A 22,654-nucleotide genomic window follows, 5' to 3' on the forward strand; every position below is an offset into this window, starting at 1 on the left:
AAATAATGGTTCTGAGGAATACCATATATGGCGAAGAGGGGGGAAGAAAAAAGCACAATGCATGTAAAATCATGTATGAAAAGGCAATACTTAAAGGCAATAGAGTGCAAGTACACCAACGTGTTTCTCCTGCTTTTACCCCCACTCCCAAATATATGCACATATGAGCAAAGCAGGGACCAGGCATCTATTCTGATGTCTTCATGTCCAATTCCAAGTTTCATATTTTGATCCTGTCACAAATATTCTCTTTGTTGCATCTCCTCCAGTGTCCTTTCTCCAAATGTAAGTTTGAAACATTTACTGAAGGTCAAAACATCTTCTACTAAACTGATATAAAAAATGGATGGGAAGGGCAGGGAAAGTGTAACAAATCTCCTCAGGATTCATGGTTGCCATAGGAGAGAAAGGCAGCAGGAGGAAAAGGCAAGACTTGAAATGCTAGTAACATTTTAGCTATCATAGATTTAGATAGCGTCATTGCAGCCTGAGATTTCTGCAGCCTACCATAACAAAGTCAATCTCTCAAAAAAGGTTACAGAGAGGCCACACAAGATCCTAGGGAAAATTCACTAAGATTCCTAAGTAAAGAAACTCACCACTACAGTTGCATTACTTAGCACGTTAAAGGGGAAAAAAACCATATTTTTTAAATCTACTTTAGACTGAACCATTCTCTTGCATGAACACCCCCTCTTCATTCTATAGAGCCCTTCCATGTTTTATTAATTACAGAATCTGTATTGAAGTCACACTCCGATCTATCACTCTCAGAGGTCATCGATTTTAAACCCATTTCTGAAGTGCAGTTAGGAAGTAGCAATATTATATTTAAGGAAGAACACAGAGTTTTTCCTAAAGCTAATGCAACAAGCCAACAGAATAATGACTCCCCAGAGCTTCAAGGAAAAGAGTGGCGTCAACACAGGAAAAAGAGAGGCTGTACAGGTTCCATCCAAAGGCCCACACATCCCAGTATCCAGTCTCAGAGCGTAATCAGAATTTACACGTACAGAACAGCATAATAAAGCAAATGCATACTGAAACTTTGCAAGAAGACTCTTTCATTCTACAGCAATTTATAGTTCAGTGATTTGTGGTTCAGAAGGCAATTCTGTTTTCTAGTAAACTGCAGCGGAATTCCCTTAGATTTACCCACAGACTTACCCAGTCTTCCCAGTAACACATGTAAACTTTTAACATCCACAACTTACCACACACTGTTTGAAAAACCATCTGCTTTTGTTTGTCTGCACCCACCACCTGCCAGTATTATTTATGAATGCCAATTTCTTCTATCAAAAAGGGGGGGGGGGCGGGGGCGGGAAAGTCCTGGTCACCTTATAATTTTCTTGATTTTATAGATCTCTGCCACATACCCCTAAATTAACACCTTCTGCAATAAAAAAAACCAAACAAAAACACACAACAAAAAAACCCCACCCCAAATCCTCAAGCAAGCACAACTAAAATCAAAAAACCCCAAAGAAAATCTGTGGGAGAATGTCTTCTCTGCTGCTTTAAAGGGTCTAGCCAGGCTTTTTCAAGAATTTCTGCACATTGCTAAAAGTTAACAAATGTTAACTTTTTATAAAAAGCAACAGCAGTAAAGTCATAGCACTTGCAGCCTCACAGGAAAAAAAATAACTAGCAATTCTGAAACCTTAAGATAAATCTTCTCTGATGCCCTGCTTAGACATTACATGACAACCTGGAACTAACCCATTCTGCTAGCTCACATTGGTTTAAAAACAATGAAATGGAAATTGTCCCAGCAGACTTTGTGCCAGATCAGATATCTTCTGTCCTGCCACAGAATTGTTATGTTGGCATAAGCATTATATCATGTGTTCTAGCCAGTCTGACAGAAATGCGGCAGTGAGCTCATGCCTGATCTAGATGAAAATTTCTACCACAAACTGATCCAGCACTGAACAGAATAATTTTTAATGAATACGGGACCACGGTCTGAGCAACACTGAATCACATGAAAAAAATCTCAGTGTTCTGGCAAGCACTAGAGTGGAGAATGCCTAACTTTCCTTTTGCAAAATACATTCAACTCCAAGACAGCATCAGGGCTGAAGTGCTCAATCTGTTACAAATAAAACTCAGCATAGCTAAGACTCTTTCTCCCCTCTTTTCTCAGAGCTGGTATAATGTTAGATGAATTACAGACTATAAATCTTGTTTTCAGGACAAAGAAAACTGTGCTCCCTGGGGCTCTCCCAAGGAGTGCTTCAAAGCAACTCACTTTGCAGGACTGGAGTTACTTTGACTCTGAAGGAGAACAGTTATGTGACCTTCCAGCGCAAGATTATGACTTCACGTTGACTTGTTCGAAGTTATAAATAAATAAAAGTATTTCATATGCTAAAGAAGATATTGTATCTAATATGATAAGTGCTGAAAATTATTTGCAATGGTAAGGAATCACTAAGGAAAGCTATAATTCATCAAAAGAAAGGTAAATCTATCAGGATATAGCAGCAAAGGTAGATGGTGCTACTATGGCACCAGGTAGTAGCCAAGTCTCCTGCTTCCAGATAAAACTTCTGCCTTTTGATAATAAACTGAACAAATACTAAGCAATACTATTTTCCCAAAGACTGTCAAAGAGATAATAAAAGTCATAGTTGTTCCCTAAATATTATATAAAAACAAACACAAGAATTTCAATGTGGGAGAAAAGAAAAATGGTTCCCCCTGCCAATTTAGAAACTTTAGCAGAACATATTATAAAGAAAACAAAATCTGTCCCCTCACTGGAATCCTAATAAAATGAGAGAGATGCAAAGTACAGGGGATTTGTGGGGGTGGAGTACAAATAATTATATTTTAGTTCTTTAAAATGTGTTTAAAATAGCATCTAACCTGAGCAGTGTAAAGAATGAGAGATCAATTTTCTTAACATACAGACATTACTCCCATTAAAAACTTTTTTACCTGATGACCTAAGAATTGACTTATTTAACAAATCCTTATCATATGTTCTTAAAAAGAGGAATCTACCACACGGATATAATTTCCATTTTACACACAGAAAAATGAGGGAAGAGTAGCAAGTAATTTGCCCAAAGACAGAGAAGAAACTGAATTGTTTCTTAAAGCACAAATCAAACATTACCCCATTGCCCTGTTAGGCTAATCAGAATTTGAACACCTAGAAAAGCAGAGTAACTACATTCTATGACTCCACAGAATTAAAAATGCACGTGCAATTACAAACCTCTATTTTGTCTGTTTTGGCATCTCCCCAGTATATTTTGCTTTCTGCATAATCCAATGCCAGTCCATTTGGCCAGCCAAGCGAGGTGTTCACAAGCACAATTCTGTCTGAGCCATCTAATGCTGCCCTCTCGATCTTTGGGATTTCTCCCCAGTCAGTCCAGTACATGTACCTGCAAAGGAAACATAACCTTAAGAACTCTTATTAAACCAAACTTTCAATATTCACATAGCTTCTTCTGCACTGCTGTTCCCCCAAGCTACATCGCACACAGGAAAGTACATTTCTAAGCCAAATATATTTCCTTACCCAAGTAAGGATGCCCAAACCACGCAGAAAGCACAGACATGTAAACCCCTGTCCCTTTACACAGAACTCCTGTATCAGCCTGCCCAGCAAGACAACAGAACCAGTGCTATTAGCTAGAATAAAGAGATTCACACCATCCCCAAAAATATTTTTAAACAGGAGAATAAAATCATACAGACACATAAGATGACCACCCAGGTGGTTAAAGTAGAGCAGTAGTCCCTGTGCCTCACAGCCTTAACTTTCAAAGAATCCCAGTATTATCATTTTGAAGGCTCAGAAGTTTATCATTGCATCCCATTATTTGCATACAGGTAGACAGAGGTATCTCCTTTACACGACTCATTTAGAAAAATGCTCACAAACAGCTCCTCACCCAACCATGGGATCCAGCACAATAGCTCTGGGTTCTTCCAGGTCTTCTGATACCAAGATTTTTCTCATGGTCCCATTAAGCCTTGTAACTTCAATACGGTCTGTGCCAGTGTCAGTCCAATACAGATTTCGGGCAACCCAGTCCACAGCAATGCCATCAGGATGTGCGATCTGGGCTGTGACAACAAACTGACTACCTGACCCATCAATGAACGAGCGGCGGATGGCCCTAACTTCGTCATCGGTCCAATAGATGTATCCTTCCAGAGGATCAAAGTCAATGGCGATGGCGTGACGGATGTCCTCCAGTGGCAAAACAATGTCTGTAAAATCTGGGGTGTCTAAGGAAATTCGCCTCAGGTCTGTCCGGCGGGCTAGAAGCAGCAGCTCAGTGGCACCTGCATGAACAAGGCAAAACCAAAACCATCTTACCAACACTGTGCAGTAAGCCTGTAAATAGTGAACCTGATTTTGTACCATTTGGTACAAGCTAGTCTAGCTACCTTGATTTCACAGGACCTAACCGAATTGATGGGCACCAGCAAAGAATTCCACTCAAAGGCTTCAAATGTGGCGTTACTGTTCTGCAGAACAAGTCAGATTGTTTATAGAGAAAAATCAGTGATTGTTTCCTTGTCCAAAATGTATTATGTTGGACATGTTTTCTATCCATATAATCCCCTCCAAAGGTACTGAAATAGATATGCAATAACTATGCTGCTATTTTATGCAAATCAACAGATGGCCTGCAGCCTCTTAGATGAAAAATTAATTATATAAATAATTTACTGACTGTTTGCTCTTGTTGGTATAGGGGACAATCATGACAAACAAGCTGCGTGTTTCAACAACACCCTTAGAAGCAGAAAAAAATGTAACATCGGATGCCACAAGTATATCTCCTCTGAGAGACTCTTACCGGAGGCATCAGATTTGGGAACTGACAGTTCCACAACTCTGTGGAGTAGGAGGGCTGTCAGCTTCTCCTGTATTTGTTGAGAACAAGCTTATTGAAAACATGAAGATAGGTAACAGTGCGTCTTACAAAGTCACTTTGAGCCAAAATGTACAAAAGCCTTGCTGGCTTTTGGGTCAAAAGTCAGAATCACAGTATATATCTGAGATCAGCTTGCATTGCAGAAGACATTTTCACACAGGGCAACACAAATTGTTAAATGGTACACGAGCTGAGCTTCTGATCAATGACAGATGTATTTATTGTCTATTCTAATTAATTCGCATTTCATTTTCTATTCTATGCTACTAGATTTCAATGTAATGAAGGATAGACAACCACCATGCCCCACTCCAATTAAACTGGCTTATCAGTTTGGAGTCTCAGAGAACTAAGAGCAGCTCAGGTCTCAGGGAAACTCGAACCAAGGTAAAAAATGTGTGCATCCTAAATGCAGGAAAAGTGTGTTGCAATGGCTTTCCTCAAACAGTGAGGGGAAAGGGTTTGTCAGGGACTGATGTAGGCATGAGGACAGATGCAACAGGGGGGGAGGAAGGTTTATGAAAATAAATGCATCAGCATCACAGTGAAAAAAACACTGCCAAGCCACATTCTGCCCATGTCTTGATCTTATAGAGGTATAAAAAAGGGCTAGAAGGCTGAAAGAGCATCAACTACAGCAAGCATGTTGCTGATGAAAAAAGAATTTTGGTGCCTTATGCCAAATTTCTTTTTTTTAAAAGAAGTCAGTAATTGTCATTGGTGCTAGATGAGACCTCACTACATGCCAAACTTCGGAGAGATGCCAAAGCAACCATTGCTTAATTTTCAGGAAGTTTAGCACATTAAAAACCGCTAAGACTCTTTCACAGTGCTGCAAGAAACAGCACCTTTCAACAACTGAGGTTCATAACATTTTTACTACTGCTCCAGATTGGCAGTCCAGAGTGGGTTAAGATCAGCTTCGGGATCTTCTGTCCTAAAACACCTTGTATTCAGAAACAAAAGTACACACAAGTCAATTGTTCTTCTAGTGAATAAGTCTTACGCATTAATATCAGGAAGGTGGAACCTCTAATTACATGTCTATGCATCCTTCAAAATCATGTAGAGCTTGTGACATAGTAAATGCAAAACAGGCATGTTAGTAAGAATTTTTTATAATTATGGAAGCAACTGATCTTGTCACGACAGTCTACATGTATATCTGTATTTATTGCTGCTAAGTATATCAAACAACCGAGCAATAAGATCCAAGCATTCAGCTGCATTATGGTCACCTAAAGTATTAATACATAACTAATCCCAAAAATTTAGGTTCAAGAAAGAAACATCTAGTCTTTTCTTTCTTAGCAACTTCAGTCTTTTATCCAACTTAATCTTTTAAACAAAACTATGAAAATCATATTTAAAAGCCCAATTATATCTTCTTTGCATTATCTAGTAAAACTGAGGTTCAGTAAATGCACTAACCTCAGATTTCTGTACAGTTAGAAAGCTATATATAGTCTACCATATACACAAAAAGTGTAAGGCATAATTTAAAAATAATTTGTGTGCTTTAGCTTAAGTTGACAGTCATTTTGAAGAACCAATGCCAGGTCCCCAGAAAGACTCAACTGAGTAGAACCATACCTTTGCTGAAACTCAGGCTTAAAGCTGACCAATTGACCTTCCAATTCTTCTCAAAGACAATCCATTTCAACAGCTTCAGTATCCTGCTTTCAGGCTGCAATACTGTTGTTTAGTCAAATAACCCACTGTGTTGAAGCTTTAATTTGGCATTGGGAAAATGCCTGGTTTTCAGCTAACCCATGCTGCACTCTGGATCCCTGAGCTAAGAACTTCATGGTCTTGATCTGGGGCCCTGGCTAAAAATCCAGCTCCCAGTCAAACCCCACCCTCACCCCTCCAACCAAGCAACAAAAGTTTAAAGCTTACTTTAGAGCTATTAGCAACCCATTTGCAAACCCACACCTCAGCTGCTTAATTAGGTCACCAGTCATTCTGTTCAGGAAAAATAAACTGAGCAGCAGAGAAGCATCTCACCTCAAGGGAGGCTGATCGAAAGATCACTCTGGATGTCTTCAGACAACAGCAAAAATTGCAAATGCAAGAGCTGAGCACATTTATGGACTGATCCCATTACCACCTTGATGGCAGTCAAGTAAAGAAGGTGGTCTCAAAACTGAAATAAACAATTTGTACTTGTGGCAAATATCAGCTGTACAAAGTTTACCTGGCTAGGCACTGATCATCACCCAGTCAGAAAATGGCTCAAGATACTCAAGGTTGCCAGGACATAACAGAATCAATTTTATTCACTTCTAACTGAACTAAAGACCAGTTATGCAAAAGCTAGCATGTGACTGCAGAATCTCCGGACTTCTTCAGTCTGCCTCTCCAGGAAGAAGTATGCCTGTAATAATGAGCATGATGGAGAACACCATGGGTATGGAAACAGATTTCAAAAAAAAGAATGAAAAGGCAGGAAAAGACAATGCAGGGTGCATGCCAGCATAACTTTTTGTTCTTTTCAGTTTATCAGCACTTACTGGCAGACTGGAACAAGCCACAAACGTATAAAACACCTCAAACGGCTCAAATGCTTTCAAAAGGTGCATCAAGGCTGCAACCAGAGCTCTGACCTCAGCACACATATGCAGACCTGAAGCTGTTTTCCTCTAGACACCTCACACTGCACATACAAGGATGAAGTGGCCTAGATGAACACGCAGGAGACCTGGAGCAGAGCTTACTGCCCTCCTTGTTGGCTACTCTGTACTGGTGATCTCTACTGCACCCAACAAGCATGTCTGTAGACACAAGTACATCTCAAATACAGTGCTGGGTTTGACAGCACAGACCACCAGGTATGCTGGGGTGTGCGCTCACAGCCTTCAAACCAGAGCTCCCACACAAACACTTGCAGGCAGAGTAAGCATACAGCTGTCCCACAGTTAAAGTCAAGTCCCTCTGTCTACTTTCCATGCTCATCTCCCACATAATCCTAAGTGATCTTAGCAACCCATAATCTACTTTAAAAAAAAAAAAAAACACAAACAAAAAAACCCCCAAAAACCCTCCCAAAACATTCACATTGGGGACCAAGCTCAAGATTCTTTCTAGCACTGCCTCAAGTCATGGAGTATGCAGGATAGTTAGCAGTTTTTCTGAAATCAAGTGCCTTACTTAAGATGTCTAAATATGGACATAAAAGCTTTACTCCAGACTCTTATTTTTGAGAGCTTTAGCCTACTTTTATTAAGCACTTTGGAAGCTGGGATTACAAGCTCACGGATGGTGCATTACATTATTCCTGGAACTAATACTTTCTTCAAAAAGTCACTATTAAAAAAATCAAAATAATTTAAATTATGTGCTAGCTGAAGTCAAGGGAAGGGGGAGAAAAGGGGAAACCCAGCAAACAAGCAAGCAGATACATGCAGTGGCATAGCAGGACACTAGACGTTGAACCTCAAAGCTAACTTTTACGATGAACTGCACCTTCTCAATGATATGCAGGCTTCAGTCATTTGTCAGTTATTTACCTTGAAAACCAGCAGTAATTGCTGAGGCTAGTACAGCTACACAGACACACGCTCAGGACTTCATACATAAGTGCTAGAGCTAAGACATGCATAACACATTTTCTGTCTCTGAGAAATCAAGATTATTAATACATCCTCAATAGAATTACCAGACATTTGACTAAAATATTTATTTCCTAAATGTCTTTCTCCGGTTATAAAATCACTATTGTCAGAGAGCCCCTGATACTAAAGTCCAAACAAGATTTTTTCATCTAGACAAGCTCAACCTTAAAACTACAAAGGCAAAAGCAATGCATGTGAAATTAATAATGGATTTTTTCTTTCCTTTAAAAGAAATGAAAGAGTTCGGGTGTTAATTTAATACCTTGATCTGGCTGCTCCCAACAAAGCAGACTACCCACTGGGCAGCCCTAAATCACAAAAGATTTCTGATTACTGCCTCCAGGCCTACAAGGGAAATAGGATGTGAATGTCCATGGGCAAAACAAACTGTTTTCCTGGAAGAGAACAGAATGACCAAAGCAAGGCTGAAATGAAAGTCTGAAGCAGTGCTTTTTCTTCATGAGGAAACTCACATCTCTTTGCTCAGCTGAAGTCACCGTTGGTTTTCTCAGTACAAACCACACATCTGTATTGGTAATAGGAAATGCAGGAAATGCGTAAAATTCACTGCACGCAAAGATAGAAGCTGAGCACATGGACAGAGAGATCTTTGAGCACAAGCAGGAATGTAACTCCTATGACAAACTCCTAAGACAAACCTAAATTTTCTTATAAAAACAACTATCAGACAGGTCATTTAAACATAGCACTGTCAAACTCAGAACAGCAGTGCCTATAATACTGAAAAAGATAAACCCCAGTATGTCCTGCAGAACAGGACAGTAAATTACCAAGACACAACAACAGTAGGTAAAAGCTCTCCTGCGAAGCACCTGGGTGCTCAGAGAGGACTCTCCGCTTTGGATGTTACTGACCAAGGAATAGCTGGCCATGAAAACTGTTTATTCTGCCTCTTTTTTTCTTTGAAGGGCAGGGTCTTAGAAACTTTCATCCAGGCAAAGGGGATAAGAGCTTGCTACAAGCCCGCATCTCAGTTATTTAACTGTTTTTTTTTTTTAAGAGGAATAGCGATCAAGACATGAACAACCACAGCCAGTATTATCCGTTATTAGAAAAATAGCTAATTTTGTTCCAAGTTATCACCCTTTCCTGAAACACTATGGAAAGTGTTTCTAAATAGATGGAGGGGGGTGGATTATATTCATAGCTCTCACAAGAAATGGCAAAACTCTTCTAAGGTGTGATAAAAAAAAGGCCCTACAAAAAACGGAGAAACTAACACTGGGAGAAAGGGGAGGGTGGAAAAGATCTCCTATAAACCAAGATTATTCAAAAATGCTAGGTTGTCATGGAAACTGCTCAGGGAGGGTCAGCCAGCCTCACCTTTGGCTGCAAGGATCATCTGTCAATGCCAAAGCAAAGCAAACACCACAAACACACACTCAAAATTCACCCATCAAAATCTTTCCAGTCCAGGCCGGTGCTCTCAACAGTGCAGCATGAAATGAAGTTCTCTCCTCAAAGAGGCTCCTTTCAGAATGAAACAATTCTGTTTAGGAACCAGTCTGATTTTAGTCTACTGCTAGATGACAAAAATATCTTAAAGAAAAGACACTCTTAGCCTCATTGTTCACCTTTCTTCACCTGCAAGTCACCCCTCCCTCCTTCCTTACCCCAGAGTCATGTACATGTTCTAATTGCAAACAGAGAATTCATCATTCTGTTTCAGCATAATAGGTATACACTGAAACAATTCAAGGTAAAAATGTTCAGTTCTCAGGGTTCACCCTCTACTTTCAGAGCAGATATAGTAAACAGGCAAGTACAAAGGGAAAGAAACAGCCCAAGAAACCAGAACCACCCCCTGCCACTCCATACACCTGAAAAAGAAAAAATAAATTTATTTCCCCAGGGTCATGGAGCAGCCTAGGAAAGGAATTCAACACACAAACACGTACAGATTTACTTCTCAAAATCTGGTCTGTGGCTAGTCTGGCTCTGCTCAACTGCCATGCTCTTCTCCCTTCCCCAGATCAATAATTCCAGTGAATCTCTGCCTTGAAGAGCTCCGGAAAGTTGTAGGTCACTAACAAAAGCCCTAAGCCTACAACCCACACCTCCCTTCAGTGAGAGGTGAAAAAACAGTAAAAAAATATTATTTTGGAGTAAGCTCAGCTCTAAATGCTGAAACTACAGCTCCCTCACACTCCTCCCAGAAATTAGCTAGCTTTGCACAGAATCAAAGTTAAGTGAAATCAATGGACCTGATGCACAGCTTGAGTAGGTTGTTTCACTTGGGTTATGCGATAACTCACTTCTATGTCCAAGAAGCATTGGTATGCGACACTCACTGAGCTAAATAGACTCAATTTTCTCTTCCCCCTGCATTTTTCTTCTTGAAAAGCGAGAGGCAGTGTTTTGGAAAGACACAATACCAGAATGGTGGTTAAAAATGCAACATTATATCAACAAGCATAAGATAAATGAATGTTCTTATATAAAGTTTTTTGCATACAGATTGACAACATGCTGTAGTAAATTAGTTAACAAAATTCCTGATAGAATGGGAGCTATATTTTGTGAGCCAAATATACTCTACAGCTGACTGAGAATATACAATTTGGTTTCTTGTGTTTGGAGAGCGTGAAAAAAAGAGCAATAGTTGTAAGTTCTGTGCTGTAAGGAATGGCTGAAAAAGTGAACTGATGATTTTGAGTATCTTTGCATGAGAAGTTAAAGTCCTTTTAATAAGATTTTGTTTTCTGGCTTATTTTTAGTACCATTCCTCTATTTGCCTGTTGTAATTTACTTTGATAGGCTAGAACGGTGCCATTCAGCACTGCCGCACAAGACAGTTAACCTGTGTGGCAGTTTGCCTCCATGAGGACATGGGGCTGAACCCAAGCAGTGAAGCGGGCACTTCTGTGATACAATGACCTGTTCCTTGGAACACAGCACAGGGGGAGCAAAAAGGTACAGCCCCTCTTGCCTGAAGTCCCTGGCCCTTTTTCTATCAGCGGTAAGTCAAAAGGAAGCAATTTCTCTCTCTTGATCTCTCCAGGGCTTGTTCCAACTGTTGTCCTTAGTCCTTCAGCCTCTGCTGCCTTACCTTCTGCCTCTGCTTGGCAAGTGACCAAAGCTTCAACACTTCCAGTCCCCCAGCCTGTGCAGCAGCTCTGCTTTTGGAAACATGCCTGTATTGGGTAACAACTGCTTTAGCTATCTGCTGCCACAGAGGAGTTTATCTGTGCATATCAAGTAATTTTTAAAAAGCACATGAATTTGTGTCAGATTCTGACTAAATATGACCAACTCATAGCTGTATTATTAAAGCTTGTTCCTTGTACTGGCAGAAATGGAAAGAAAAACATCTTGTGCATGTATTGGTAAATTCCTACAAACAATCCTCCAAGGCCGAATTGGGAGCAGCTTTTGAATTTTTCACATAAAAGCAGCAATTTATTTTAACAAGGTTCACACAGACACAAATATAATCAACAGAGAGCATGAAATAGCATGAAATTAAAGGAAACACATAACGGTATCAGACAAGCCCAGAAGAATTTTTAAAATATAAAATGATAATTTAACAGAAATTATTTCTGTATACTTTTTATTTAGTCTATTTACAGTAAGTTCTACTGTATCTTTCTGTTTCTTCTTCCTCCATGTACCTTTATCATAGATGATCTGCATAAAAGATGGTTATTGATGAGCAAGCTAATTATCTCCCAGTGTTATTTGACCCTGTTAATGTACTACAACCACCACAGCATGTCTCAAGACCTATACTTACAAGATGTAACAACTTAAAATCATATACATTAGTCAACAATGAGACACTAAAAGCACTTCTGGGTGAGCACTTGCAGCCCTAAGACTTGACCACGTCTTGAGTTTTAAGGGAAACACTTTCAACACCTCTAAGAACATGCCGTTCTTTTCAGTTCCTCTATACAGATGTAGGTACCTAACTTTATGCATGTGAACTGAAAGAGATTCCAGGTGTATGCATGTGTAATAAACAGACATCAGATCCTGAAAAAAAGAACTGTGTTTATTGGACAATCCTATTAACCAAATACTAATTCATGAACAATAACATCAGAAATATTTTAGAGACAACAGATGAGGTATGTATCATTTTCTCTAAGAAAAGGGAACAACAGAGCCCCTCCAAAGAGTCTGCAGGGAATTAGTGACAGAGACAGAATTGCAAACTAAATTTTGTAACTGGATTTTAAAAATTTTAAACTAAATTTTAACCTGCTTTTCAGCCATGACATTCTTTTTGAAAAGTAAAGGGCATTCTCCAACCACATATCTGTACTGCAAAAGCATGCACAATTTCACAATCTGCCATCCCTAATGCGCATTATATAGCGAAGCTAGAAGAACCCTTTTCCCTTCAAAAAATACTTTGTTGTGTATTTGTTCGTGTTTTTAAAAGGATTTTTAAAAACCAAATCCTACCATCTTTGCAGGTCTTTCCATTCTCAAGAAGTTTCACACCAGTGGGACACGCACACTGATAAGAGGGCTTGGTAGGAGACATCAAACACAAGTGGGAGCAGCCACCATTATTAATTCCACATGGGTTTGTAGCTGTTAAACATAAATCACACAGATTAATGCTTCTGACAACGAATGACCTCATCTCATGTGTTAAGACACATACGGCATTTGAGTGGTAGAATCAGTGGCAGCAACACAGATTAAAGAAGGAAATTATAAACACAGAACAAGGAAAAATTAATTCCAAGTGTTGAGTAGTGGGGTATTTATGATACCAAAATGCCCAAATGTTGAACGTTTCCTTTCTTGAGGAAGGAGCACATAGCTCTAAACAAGAGCCTTGTTTCAGCTCTGCTCTCCTCATTTTCACAAACTATTCAGCACATTGGTGCTGAATGTATAGTAGGTTGTATATATAAAAACAAGATGCAAACACAGTAAATTAACACAATGGTTAAGAGTGCTTATTACACAGAGCTAGTCTTGCTTAATATCATCTGCCAAATTAACACTACTTTCCATTCAGGAACTACTACTTGGAAAAAATAAAAATACTGCGTTGCCTAAAGTAATGGCACATGAAACAGAAGATGGAATACAACAACAGGATAAATGTGGTAGGCAGAAAAAAAGCAAGAGGTTTTTTGCATTTAAAAAAACAATGTAGAGAATATTTGGTTTCTCTTTGGGTCTTTTCCCAATCTCTGCATTGGAAAAATTGCATCATGACGTGGGTGAAGCCACCCACTACCATACAGAAAGACTAATTAAGATTTTTGCAAATCAGTTCCAACTTGCAGTTAAAAAAAGAAGGCAAGACAGCTTACCATTTGGCTGCCTCTTTTGGCTGAAAGCATGGATATCCATGGGAGAGAAGATGTTGGAATGTATTTCACGCAGGTCCTCCCCAGAGTACTTGCTGCAGGCCAAGATCGAATGCGTGTTCCAGTCAGTCCAGTACAACGTGTCCCCAAAGAGCGTCAAAGCAAAAGGATGTGGAAGGGAGCCTTTAACCACTGCTTGCCTAATAGAATACAGGGGAAAAAATGAATGCTCGAACACAATTCACGCTACGGTTTTGTTTGAACGTAGCTTTTGTGAAAAGAATTTTAACGTTAAGTACTGTTATTCAGAACTTCCTATTTATTTATGGGGAACAAATACAGTGCACCCACTTTGGGGAATGATACGGGGTAACAATACAGGAGTCCTACTTCCAGGCTGCCTACTGATGCTAAGATGGTCACAAGAGATGCCAACTGAAATCCTTACTTAAGCCTGTGGCTATTTCTTAGCACTCCTGTAACAATCAATACCTGTGAAACTCTGTCATCATGAGCAAGTGGGGAAAATGCCAGCTGATTTTATGGAAGTCTGGCTGCTACCTGCTGATATATGATGTCCACCATTTTCAGCCTCAGCAGATTCCAAACTGAGACAGCATTTGGTCAGTTAACAGTCCATCCATCTCTTCCAGTTTTGCTCTTTTGAACCATCAGAAAAATATTCTAATGGCAAATAGTTTCACTACAAAGAAACCCTTAAAGTTACTTTTCATGATTCATTATTATGATAACTATTAAGCTATTGTTTTTATTGTAAGCAGTGCAATTAAACACAGTTCTACTGATCTGCCATGGTAATGGTATCATTTCTGAGCAAACTGGGTCACTGCCTGTCTCCAGGTCCATAAACAAAATTAAAGACTATACCCATATATTTTATGTATATATACAAACACATTCTCATTAGCCATCACAAAAATGCAGCACAAACATGACTGAAGACAGTTTTTCCAGGTTCTTGTGATGTAGAAACTAATTATCCGTACCCAGGTTCCTCAGAACTGGAATTAAGTAGCTCAGTTCTTTTGGTTATTTTATTCAGAATCACAGAAAAAACTTAGGATGGAGAAGATCCTGGAGGTCATCTGGACAAACACCCCACTCAAAGCAGGGCCACACAAGTACCACTGACACAAACGCTTCTTCCCACCTCCTTTCTTCTTAACTGCACGGGTACACATGTGTTCTCAGATACACAAGCTCCCACTGAACATTAGAGATTGCCATCCCTCTCCTGCACTGAAAGCGTAAGGCACTGACACACACGTTTACTACTCCCTTATTCCCCTAGGTTACACTATGAACACTAGCCTCCCAATTTTCTTCTTGCAGAGAGGAAAGTCATAGTCATTATCTGTATATTTACTGAGAAAACACCCCCACACTGTATGCATCACTTCTGCAAAGAAGTCAGTAACTGAAGTAGTTTAGTAGAGGACAAAACCACTCTTATTTTCCAAGTATTTTCTGTTAAAATATAACAGAAGAGTATATTAAAGCAAGAAACTTGAAGGTATCTTCTTCCAATGATTCTGAGTACAAAGAGATTGAAGTCATTACCGCTCTTTCACCTTAGCTTCTGGAAAAAGATGCACTACCTTTAAAGTTTCTATTTTTTTCTGCTCCCAAGAAAAACATACATTCCTTTACTTGTCACTCTAGTGTTCCAGTTCTACACCAAACAAAATTTTCCATTTCTTGATATTTTGCACTCGAAAGTAGGACATATTATCTTTTCTTCCTTATTTCTGTCTGGAGTCAGGTATGTATTTTGCTTCTAATTAAATGCTCCAACTAAGCATCTTACAAAAGACTATATTTTAGTATCATTTACAGCTGAAATCTACCAGCCAAACAGTAAAGCCAGAACACCACAACAAACTCCCCTACCAAGAATAAAGGTATTCTAATTCTGTAAACATTTTTACCAGTCCCACCCCCAAACCCTAAATACCTTCAAGATTTGAATAATTTTTGTTTATAGCAGGCTTGGAGACTGAGTCTTAAGGACAAATTTGTGACATCTGTCATATGGGACAGAAACAATAAAAGTCCAAAGCTCTGGCTATAACCAATTCTGCACCAAATACAGCACTCCCATGCACATGAGAAGCCATGTGTTTATAAAGCATTCTATCTTGCTATTTACTTGAAAAAAAAAACCCCAAAAGCACAGGAATTTTACATGTGGTTAGCACCCACCATTCCTAGGGGGAGTAAATCTCGGGAGTACAACAGACACTGTTAGACGTGCCTAACTTTCAGACAACCATCTACTCGTATGACAAAGCATCAGGTGGACTGTGGCCCTTACTTAAACCTTCGTTCGACTGCAGGGTCAGCCACAGCCTTGAAGCAATTACTCTTAAACCTGTATCATTTTTCTCAGCAGATACAAGGTACTGTCACATGAAAATGGCTTTGGGCCCAAATACAACGGCCTGTATTCCTTGCATCTCATCAAGATGAGCATTACAAGTAACACCGTACTCCACATCCCTTGTTTCCAGCAAGCCACTACAAGGTGATAGCTCACCTCCAATCAGCAAACCCAGCAGGGCTTTTTTCCCCTCTGAACACCCTCCACAGGCTGCACCTGCAGCCTTGCTGAACAGCAGCCACACAGCGTGTGTCAGCACTGAAGCAGTTGCCGAGTTGTGCTAAATGAGCCGCCACAGGCTAATGAGGAGCAGGGGGAAAAGGCTGGAGAGCCAAGGTGCTAAAAAACAGGAAAAGGAAGGGGAGAGGGAGCAAGAAATGACCTTCTGATGGCTGCCACGAAGCAGTTATGCTTCAGCATGACCTGCATTAGAAACTGCAGAGCTCTGGTTTTAGTGGCTGGGACACGCCGGTGAAAGAAGGGGAGCAGAACATCACTCGTAGCACTCAACTTCTGTGCACAGTTTACAGGAGCGGTTGCTTCCCACCTGCAGAGTGTTTCTCAAGCACCCACGTGGGCTTGGGGAGCAGCCAGGTTTCTGGCCTCACTAATAAAGCTGCCAACCCCAGTACCAGGTACAGCACTGCAGGTGTAATTGGACTGACATGACCTGACAGCTCTTTGGTGGCAACCACCTTCAGCCTCTATGTTACCAGCCCAGGCTTGATTGGAACAAGTGATATGACAGCAAAAAGCACTACATCCTATTATCCTGCACTAAGCTCTTCAGTTCCTTCAAACTGCTGTATTCATATCATTAGTCTCGTTAAAAAGAGACACCAGAGGATGATGAGAAAGTGAGAAATGAGGATAAGGAGTAATGTTATTCGTTCAGGAGACATCTCTAGGGCTTCAGCAACATGCAAATTGGCTACATATTAGATGGCACTAAGCACATACTAACTTTAGTAATATTCCCTGCACCAGGCATATAATCACACAAATTTGCCTTAAAAATCTTGATGGCTATTGACATTTAAAATGTCACTGTCTCTACTGTTAATTGGCTGGGAAGGAAATGCAGAAGGGGACAGCAAACAAGGAAAGTGAGGGGAGAGAGAGAGAGAGAAAGCAAGCAGAAATTAAATTCTGTGCTGTAGTACCGTGATCTCCTAAATTCAACTATTTATGTATCAACATGGTAATCAGAGATGCAATTACAATAAAAACTTGCTATAGTGAAGAGTTTGCTGCTGCCTGAAGAAAACATAGATCCAATTTAAATAGATTCAGCTTTGTTCTATTTGTATTCTAACAGGCCTGTGAAATACTTTGTTTAGATAAAGGAAACAAATAATAAACAAGTTAAAGCAGGCATACAAAAGGGGCTACTGAACTCTGAAATGGAATACACACATGCAAACTCATAGACAACCTATCCAGTTTTATACTAACAATGACAAATAAGCTGCTGCTTCAGGATAATGTGCATTTCAGACAAAGACTAAACTCACTTGAAATAAAAATTAACAGCAAAATGACCAAAAAATATTAATTTTGAGTTCATATCCTTTATCAAAACCAGGATTTCTGCAGTCTGTCTTTATTTCTTTTTCAAGTAATACTAGCATTCAATTCCATAGCTAGATTATAGCTATGAAATTTAAGAATACTTCACACCAAAATAAAGCCACCAAAAATCAAGATAACATAAATTTTAAATATCAGAATTATTTTTTCCCTAGAATTTTAACAGATAACAATTTATATCCAAGTATAATGGCATTTATCCCTAAAAATAAAAAACCAAACACTTCCCATTAACCAAATCCCTTCTATTCTGGCTGAGTTACAGTTTTTTTCATTTCAAAACCTGATCAGAACACCTGCAGAAAACCTGGGATACTTCAGACATCCTGGCCTGTACATCTCTAAACCATTAACATTCCAGCTTCACAGTAGCAAAACTCCTTTCAGGTGACCTGTGAGGCTGCCTTCACTCAATCTCCAGGGCAGGGTGCAAAAATTTTCACATTTGTGTTTCAATCTACTTCTCTGGCATCTCTCTGGAGGATCCCATAGCTATTACCATCTCGTAGGCTATCAGAAAGGGGGTGGGGGTGGGGGGGTGGGTGTGTGTGTGTGTGTGTAAATAATCTGGTGTTGTACCAGTCCTTGCAATCCCATTTCAAATATGACTGTGAAGACTGGGAAAAAATGAAGGTAATTCATCTTAATACTTCATACTTACTACTGTGGCAAAATTTACCATATTGGCATCTAATGACAACTCAATATGAAGAGCTAGAAATTCATACCAGCTAGAGGTAAAAGCTTTCTGATTTGTGTGTATGTGTGTGCATGTATATGCATTTACTGATTTTTAATTTATTTTCCTTCTTATGCTATACCAGATCTCTGAGCATTCAGGAAATTGCAAGAATTACACAGCTTTGACTTGTTGACAACTGGAAATGTTAGCAAGTGGCCGAAGCACGCACAGCACGAATCCTGCACACCATCACATGAAGCAGGATGAAAGACCAGCAGACAACCATAGGATGCCACAAGGAGGGCAGGGAGCTCCGGTTCACTCAGAAGCTTACAAGGTTTTCTCTCCTGCCGAACTAACAAAAATATTTGCAGAGCAAACTTGGAAAATTAAGCTGGACTTTTAGCATGAATGCTTGTTCAAATATTGCTATCAGAACACAAGCCTGGTTCTAATTACCCAAAAAGTACACAGGAAATATGACTTCTGGGATACAATACTGTCTCTTAAAGCCAAAATATTTTCTATTTTGCCACTTCTTTAAGCCATGACTGCCATGTGTTTCCCAAACATATGTGTAACAAATAAAAGGTCTAGCAGTGCCATTTCAAATCCCACCTTCAATGAAAGTCTGAAGAAGTCAATCAGAAGTAAAACCATGCCTGAGAAATGGAGTAATTCTGCAGGTCATTTTTCAGGCAAACACCATCATGACAAGCAGTGTAGATGAAAAATCTCTGGCAAGAGGGGAGGAGACTGGGAAACCAGCAGGAAGAGATGAGGGAGTTTAGGAGGTGGTGCACCAGTAGGCCCACTGACTGCACAGTGGTCTACGTGTTTCCTAACTGACACTGCCCTTCCTTTGCTTTCAGGTGGGCCAGTGATCCTCAACTAATTCTGCATTTGCCATCTCAGGTCTTTGATGCAGTGTTGATGAGCTGCCCTGTTGATCCAGCTGGGCTAGTCACCCTGTACTACATGTTTTTATTTAACGTCTAGAAATGTGCAGTGACCTGTGGCATAGTGACTCTAGCCATATAGAGTGTATGTATATGTTCAACACAAATGTGTTGAAGCTCCACCTTTCCAGCATTTTATTTCAGAAGCACCTTGGGGAAGAACGAAGACATTCACCCTAGCTCTGTGTCCGAATAATGTAATTAATTCTGCTTATGCAGGATTCTCTAGCAGTTTTAATTAGGCACTATTTGTCTCCTCCACTGGCCTGTAATATGTTGCTGTGCTCTTGAAACAGGCTTTTCACCATAGACTGGTTCCTCTTTACTGCTTGAGGGCATTAAGCATTTTCATCTCACAGAAAATATCCACAAAGATACACACAGAATGCCGTATTTTATATCTTGCATGTAATGTCATATATTCTACACATTATATGCAAATAATGAAAAAGTCTTCTAAATGCAGGGACACAGTATTTTCAGTGTTTCATCAAATCTGCAGCTAAACATCTGGCAGACAGACATGAGCTGATGCTTGAAAACAGAAACTAGAAGAATGCATGCTCGAGTGCAAACTTAAGACATTCACCTCCCCGCAAGAGCTTCCCAGCTTTCTGACAGTTGCTGAAAGTATGTTTTCTTACAGTGGCCTCAAAACCCATCTCATTAGCACAAACACTTCCTGGGGGACCTTGTAAGTGCATTTCCCTTCAGCCAGTAACGTGTTAACTTATTAATTAGAACTGCTGCTGCAGGGTAAAGGAAGAGAAAATTAATTCAAGAGCTGCCTTAGCAAGCCAACCTATCTCGGGTACTCTACTCACAGGAGAGCTGCCTGCAATTCAGTTTTGTTTAATTAGTCCCACAAAAAGCAACTGTTCTCTCTGATAAGAGCGGTGCGAAAGCTGCAAAAAAACCAAACCATCTTTTCTATGGACCAATTTAATTTTTTAATTATTACATTCTGACATGAAAAACTGTTCGCTCCTTTTTCTCACTGGCAAACCAAGGGCATGAGTCACCAACTTCTGCACTCTTCCTCTTTATTCTAATAAGCCCATCACTGGAGTAGCTAGGGCTAATAAGTCTCAGGGCTAGCTGGTAACGAATGATACATCATCCTGGTAAAATTTGCTGTAGAGGTTCTCTCATGAATTTGCAACTCTGCCACGTATTTACTGAGTGTTACTGCCAGCACTGTCATGCTGCTTACTCTAGAGGCTCACCAATTCCAAAGGGAGCTTATCTAGGTTCTGTCCGAAAAGGTGATCAAAAAAATAATTAAAAAAAAAATACCAAGGCTTCCTTTGTTTCTCCCCCTGCATATTCCTCCCACCTGCCTACTGTACTTTTCCACTATCCAGACCCCTGTAAGCAAAAAGCGAAGCGTCCATGCATATCAATGTCCTTCTCTGACATAGAAATCGTTAAATTTTAATACTTGTGTAGTGCCAGGTATAGAGATGTGGTAGTCAGACTACAGGAATAAAAAGACAAGAAGTTATGGATTTCTTAGATTTAGAAATATGCCAATGTAGAAATATGTTTTCCTTTCACTCCTTCTATATTTTAGACCGCTGAGGTCCTGAACCTCGATACTTTTAATATTGCCAGTGACACTAATGAGTATCTTACCTTATTTACATTGTATTCTTTTTTACCATCCAAACCACAAAAGCAGTTTTCTTTGAACTGTTTGAAATTTTTTTGACATAAAGATGTTAGTTCCTGCTAAGTATTTCTCACTTCCCCAAAAGCATTTAAAACTCATGTCATCCTGCTTTATACAAAGCTTTTCCAGCCATTTATCTGCTACACTTTCCCACCTCATGTTATGCAACACCACAAATCTTGACAGATCAAATCTTTACTCATCTGCTTCCTTTGCTAAAACTAGACCATCGCATCTTTATGAATCTATACATCTTTCAATAACTCAATTGCCTTTTTCATTTCTTCAATAGCTCCAGCTTCCAGAAGTATGAATATTTTCCCAAACATGTTGACATTAGGTAAAGCATCAGAAAAACTAGTAACACTTTGCAACGATAAAATAACATGTTTTAATCAAAAGAAATTTAGATAGCAACAAAAAAACCCCAAACTTACTTTCTAAATATAAAATAGCCGTTAGAAGAACGGTCTAAATATCAAGAACAAATCACTAAAACTATCACTTTCTAAATAATAATAATAAAAAAAATCTGTTTTAAGATAGATTATGCACTTGATAATGATCTTGTCCTCTCCCATTCTTAACTCGTAAGGAAAATTACTCTAAGAAGTAGCCCTCTTAAAAGGGTACTTTAAAATGTCGTGGTGGAAAGAAGTTGGCCTAATCACACAACATCATCCTTCCACATGGAAGCAAGGCTATCTGATCATTCTGGGTGTGTCTGTTCAGTATACATCTCCTCCAACTCCGTACCCAATGCATCTTGTATCTCTTGGCCAACCATTCAGGAAAGCAGGGATCACAAAATGACTACTTTTCACAAGTTTTCCTTAATAAATGGATGGCTGTGAAGATGCAAGTGACCTTAAATCCATTGTATTTGACCCACCTGGCAAGAGGAGCAACTGAAATATACTGCCCATGAACGCCACGTCAAGCTGCCAGTACAGGAGTACACAGGGGACAGAAACAGGAGCAAGGGATAATGCTGAATGAAGGAACATGAGAAACCATGGGTGCGTTTCAGGGATGGTAAGGAGGGAGAAAATAAATCGGGGGGGTGGGGGTGGGGTGTGTGCAGGCTTCACACAGGGCATAGATAACATACAGAGAGAAGCCAGAGGGACTGCTGCTGGGGGGGAGGGATAAATAGAAATCTTTCTAACCCCTAATGTTATTAGTTCTACCTTTCACAGAAAAATCGGGGGGGGGGGGGGGGGCTAGGGATGACTAGGGGAAAAGACTGAAGGCTTTGTGGGTTTTGGGTTTGGGTTGTTTGGTTTTTTCCACTTAGAAGGAAGATCTCACGGGTTTTTGTTCTGTCTGATTAGAGATTGTCTTCTCTTTTTTAGCAGTAGAAAATCAGCTATTAAAAAAGATTAATAAAATAATTAAGAGCCAAAATACAGAATTACAGCTGTAAAAAATTCCATACTGAGAAAGGTAAATTTGCTGAAAAACTGAAAAACATTATTTAACAAAAAGATTCACTTTAGACAGCCCCAGAAGATCTTTTTTTCTTA

General features: G+C 39.6%; 1 protein-coding gene across 3 annotated transcripts in view; it reads right to left on the bottom strand.

Moving 5' to 3' along the window:
• Window positions 1–22,654, bottom strand: part of LRP6 (LDL receptor related protein 6) — a 128,275-nt gene that overhangs the window by 49,977 nt on the left and 55,644 nt on the right. For all 3 annotated transcript variants that reach the window (XM_037387499.1, XM_037387500.1, XM_037387497.1), the window contains exons 4-7: window positions 13,828–14,024; window positions 12,959–13,090; window positions 3,915–4,311; window positions 3,230–3,401 (exon numbers count right to left, since the gene is read on the bottom strand). In XM_037387499.1, coding sequence (XP_037243396.1) covers window positions 3,230–3,401; window positions 3,915–4,311; window positions 12,959–13,090; window positions 13,828–14,024 — 898 coding nt within the window. The remainder of the gene's footprint in view (window positions 1–3,229; window positions 3,402–3,914; window positions 4,312–12,958; window positions 13,091–13,827; window positions 14,025–22,654) is intronic.

Source organism: Falco rusticolus, chromosome 5, assembly GCF_015220075.1.
Source record: "Falco rusticolus isolate bFalRus1 chromosome 5, bFalRus1.pri, whole genome shotgun sequence".
Classification (NCBI taxonomy): domain Eukaryota; kingdom Metazoa; phylum Chordata; class Aves; order Falconiformes; family Falconidae; genus Falco; species Falco rusticolus.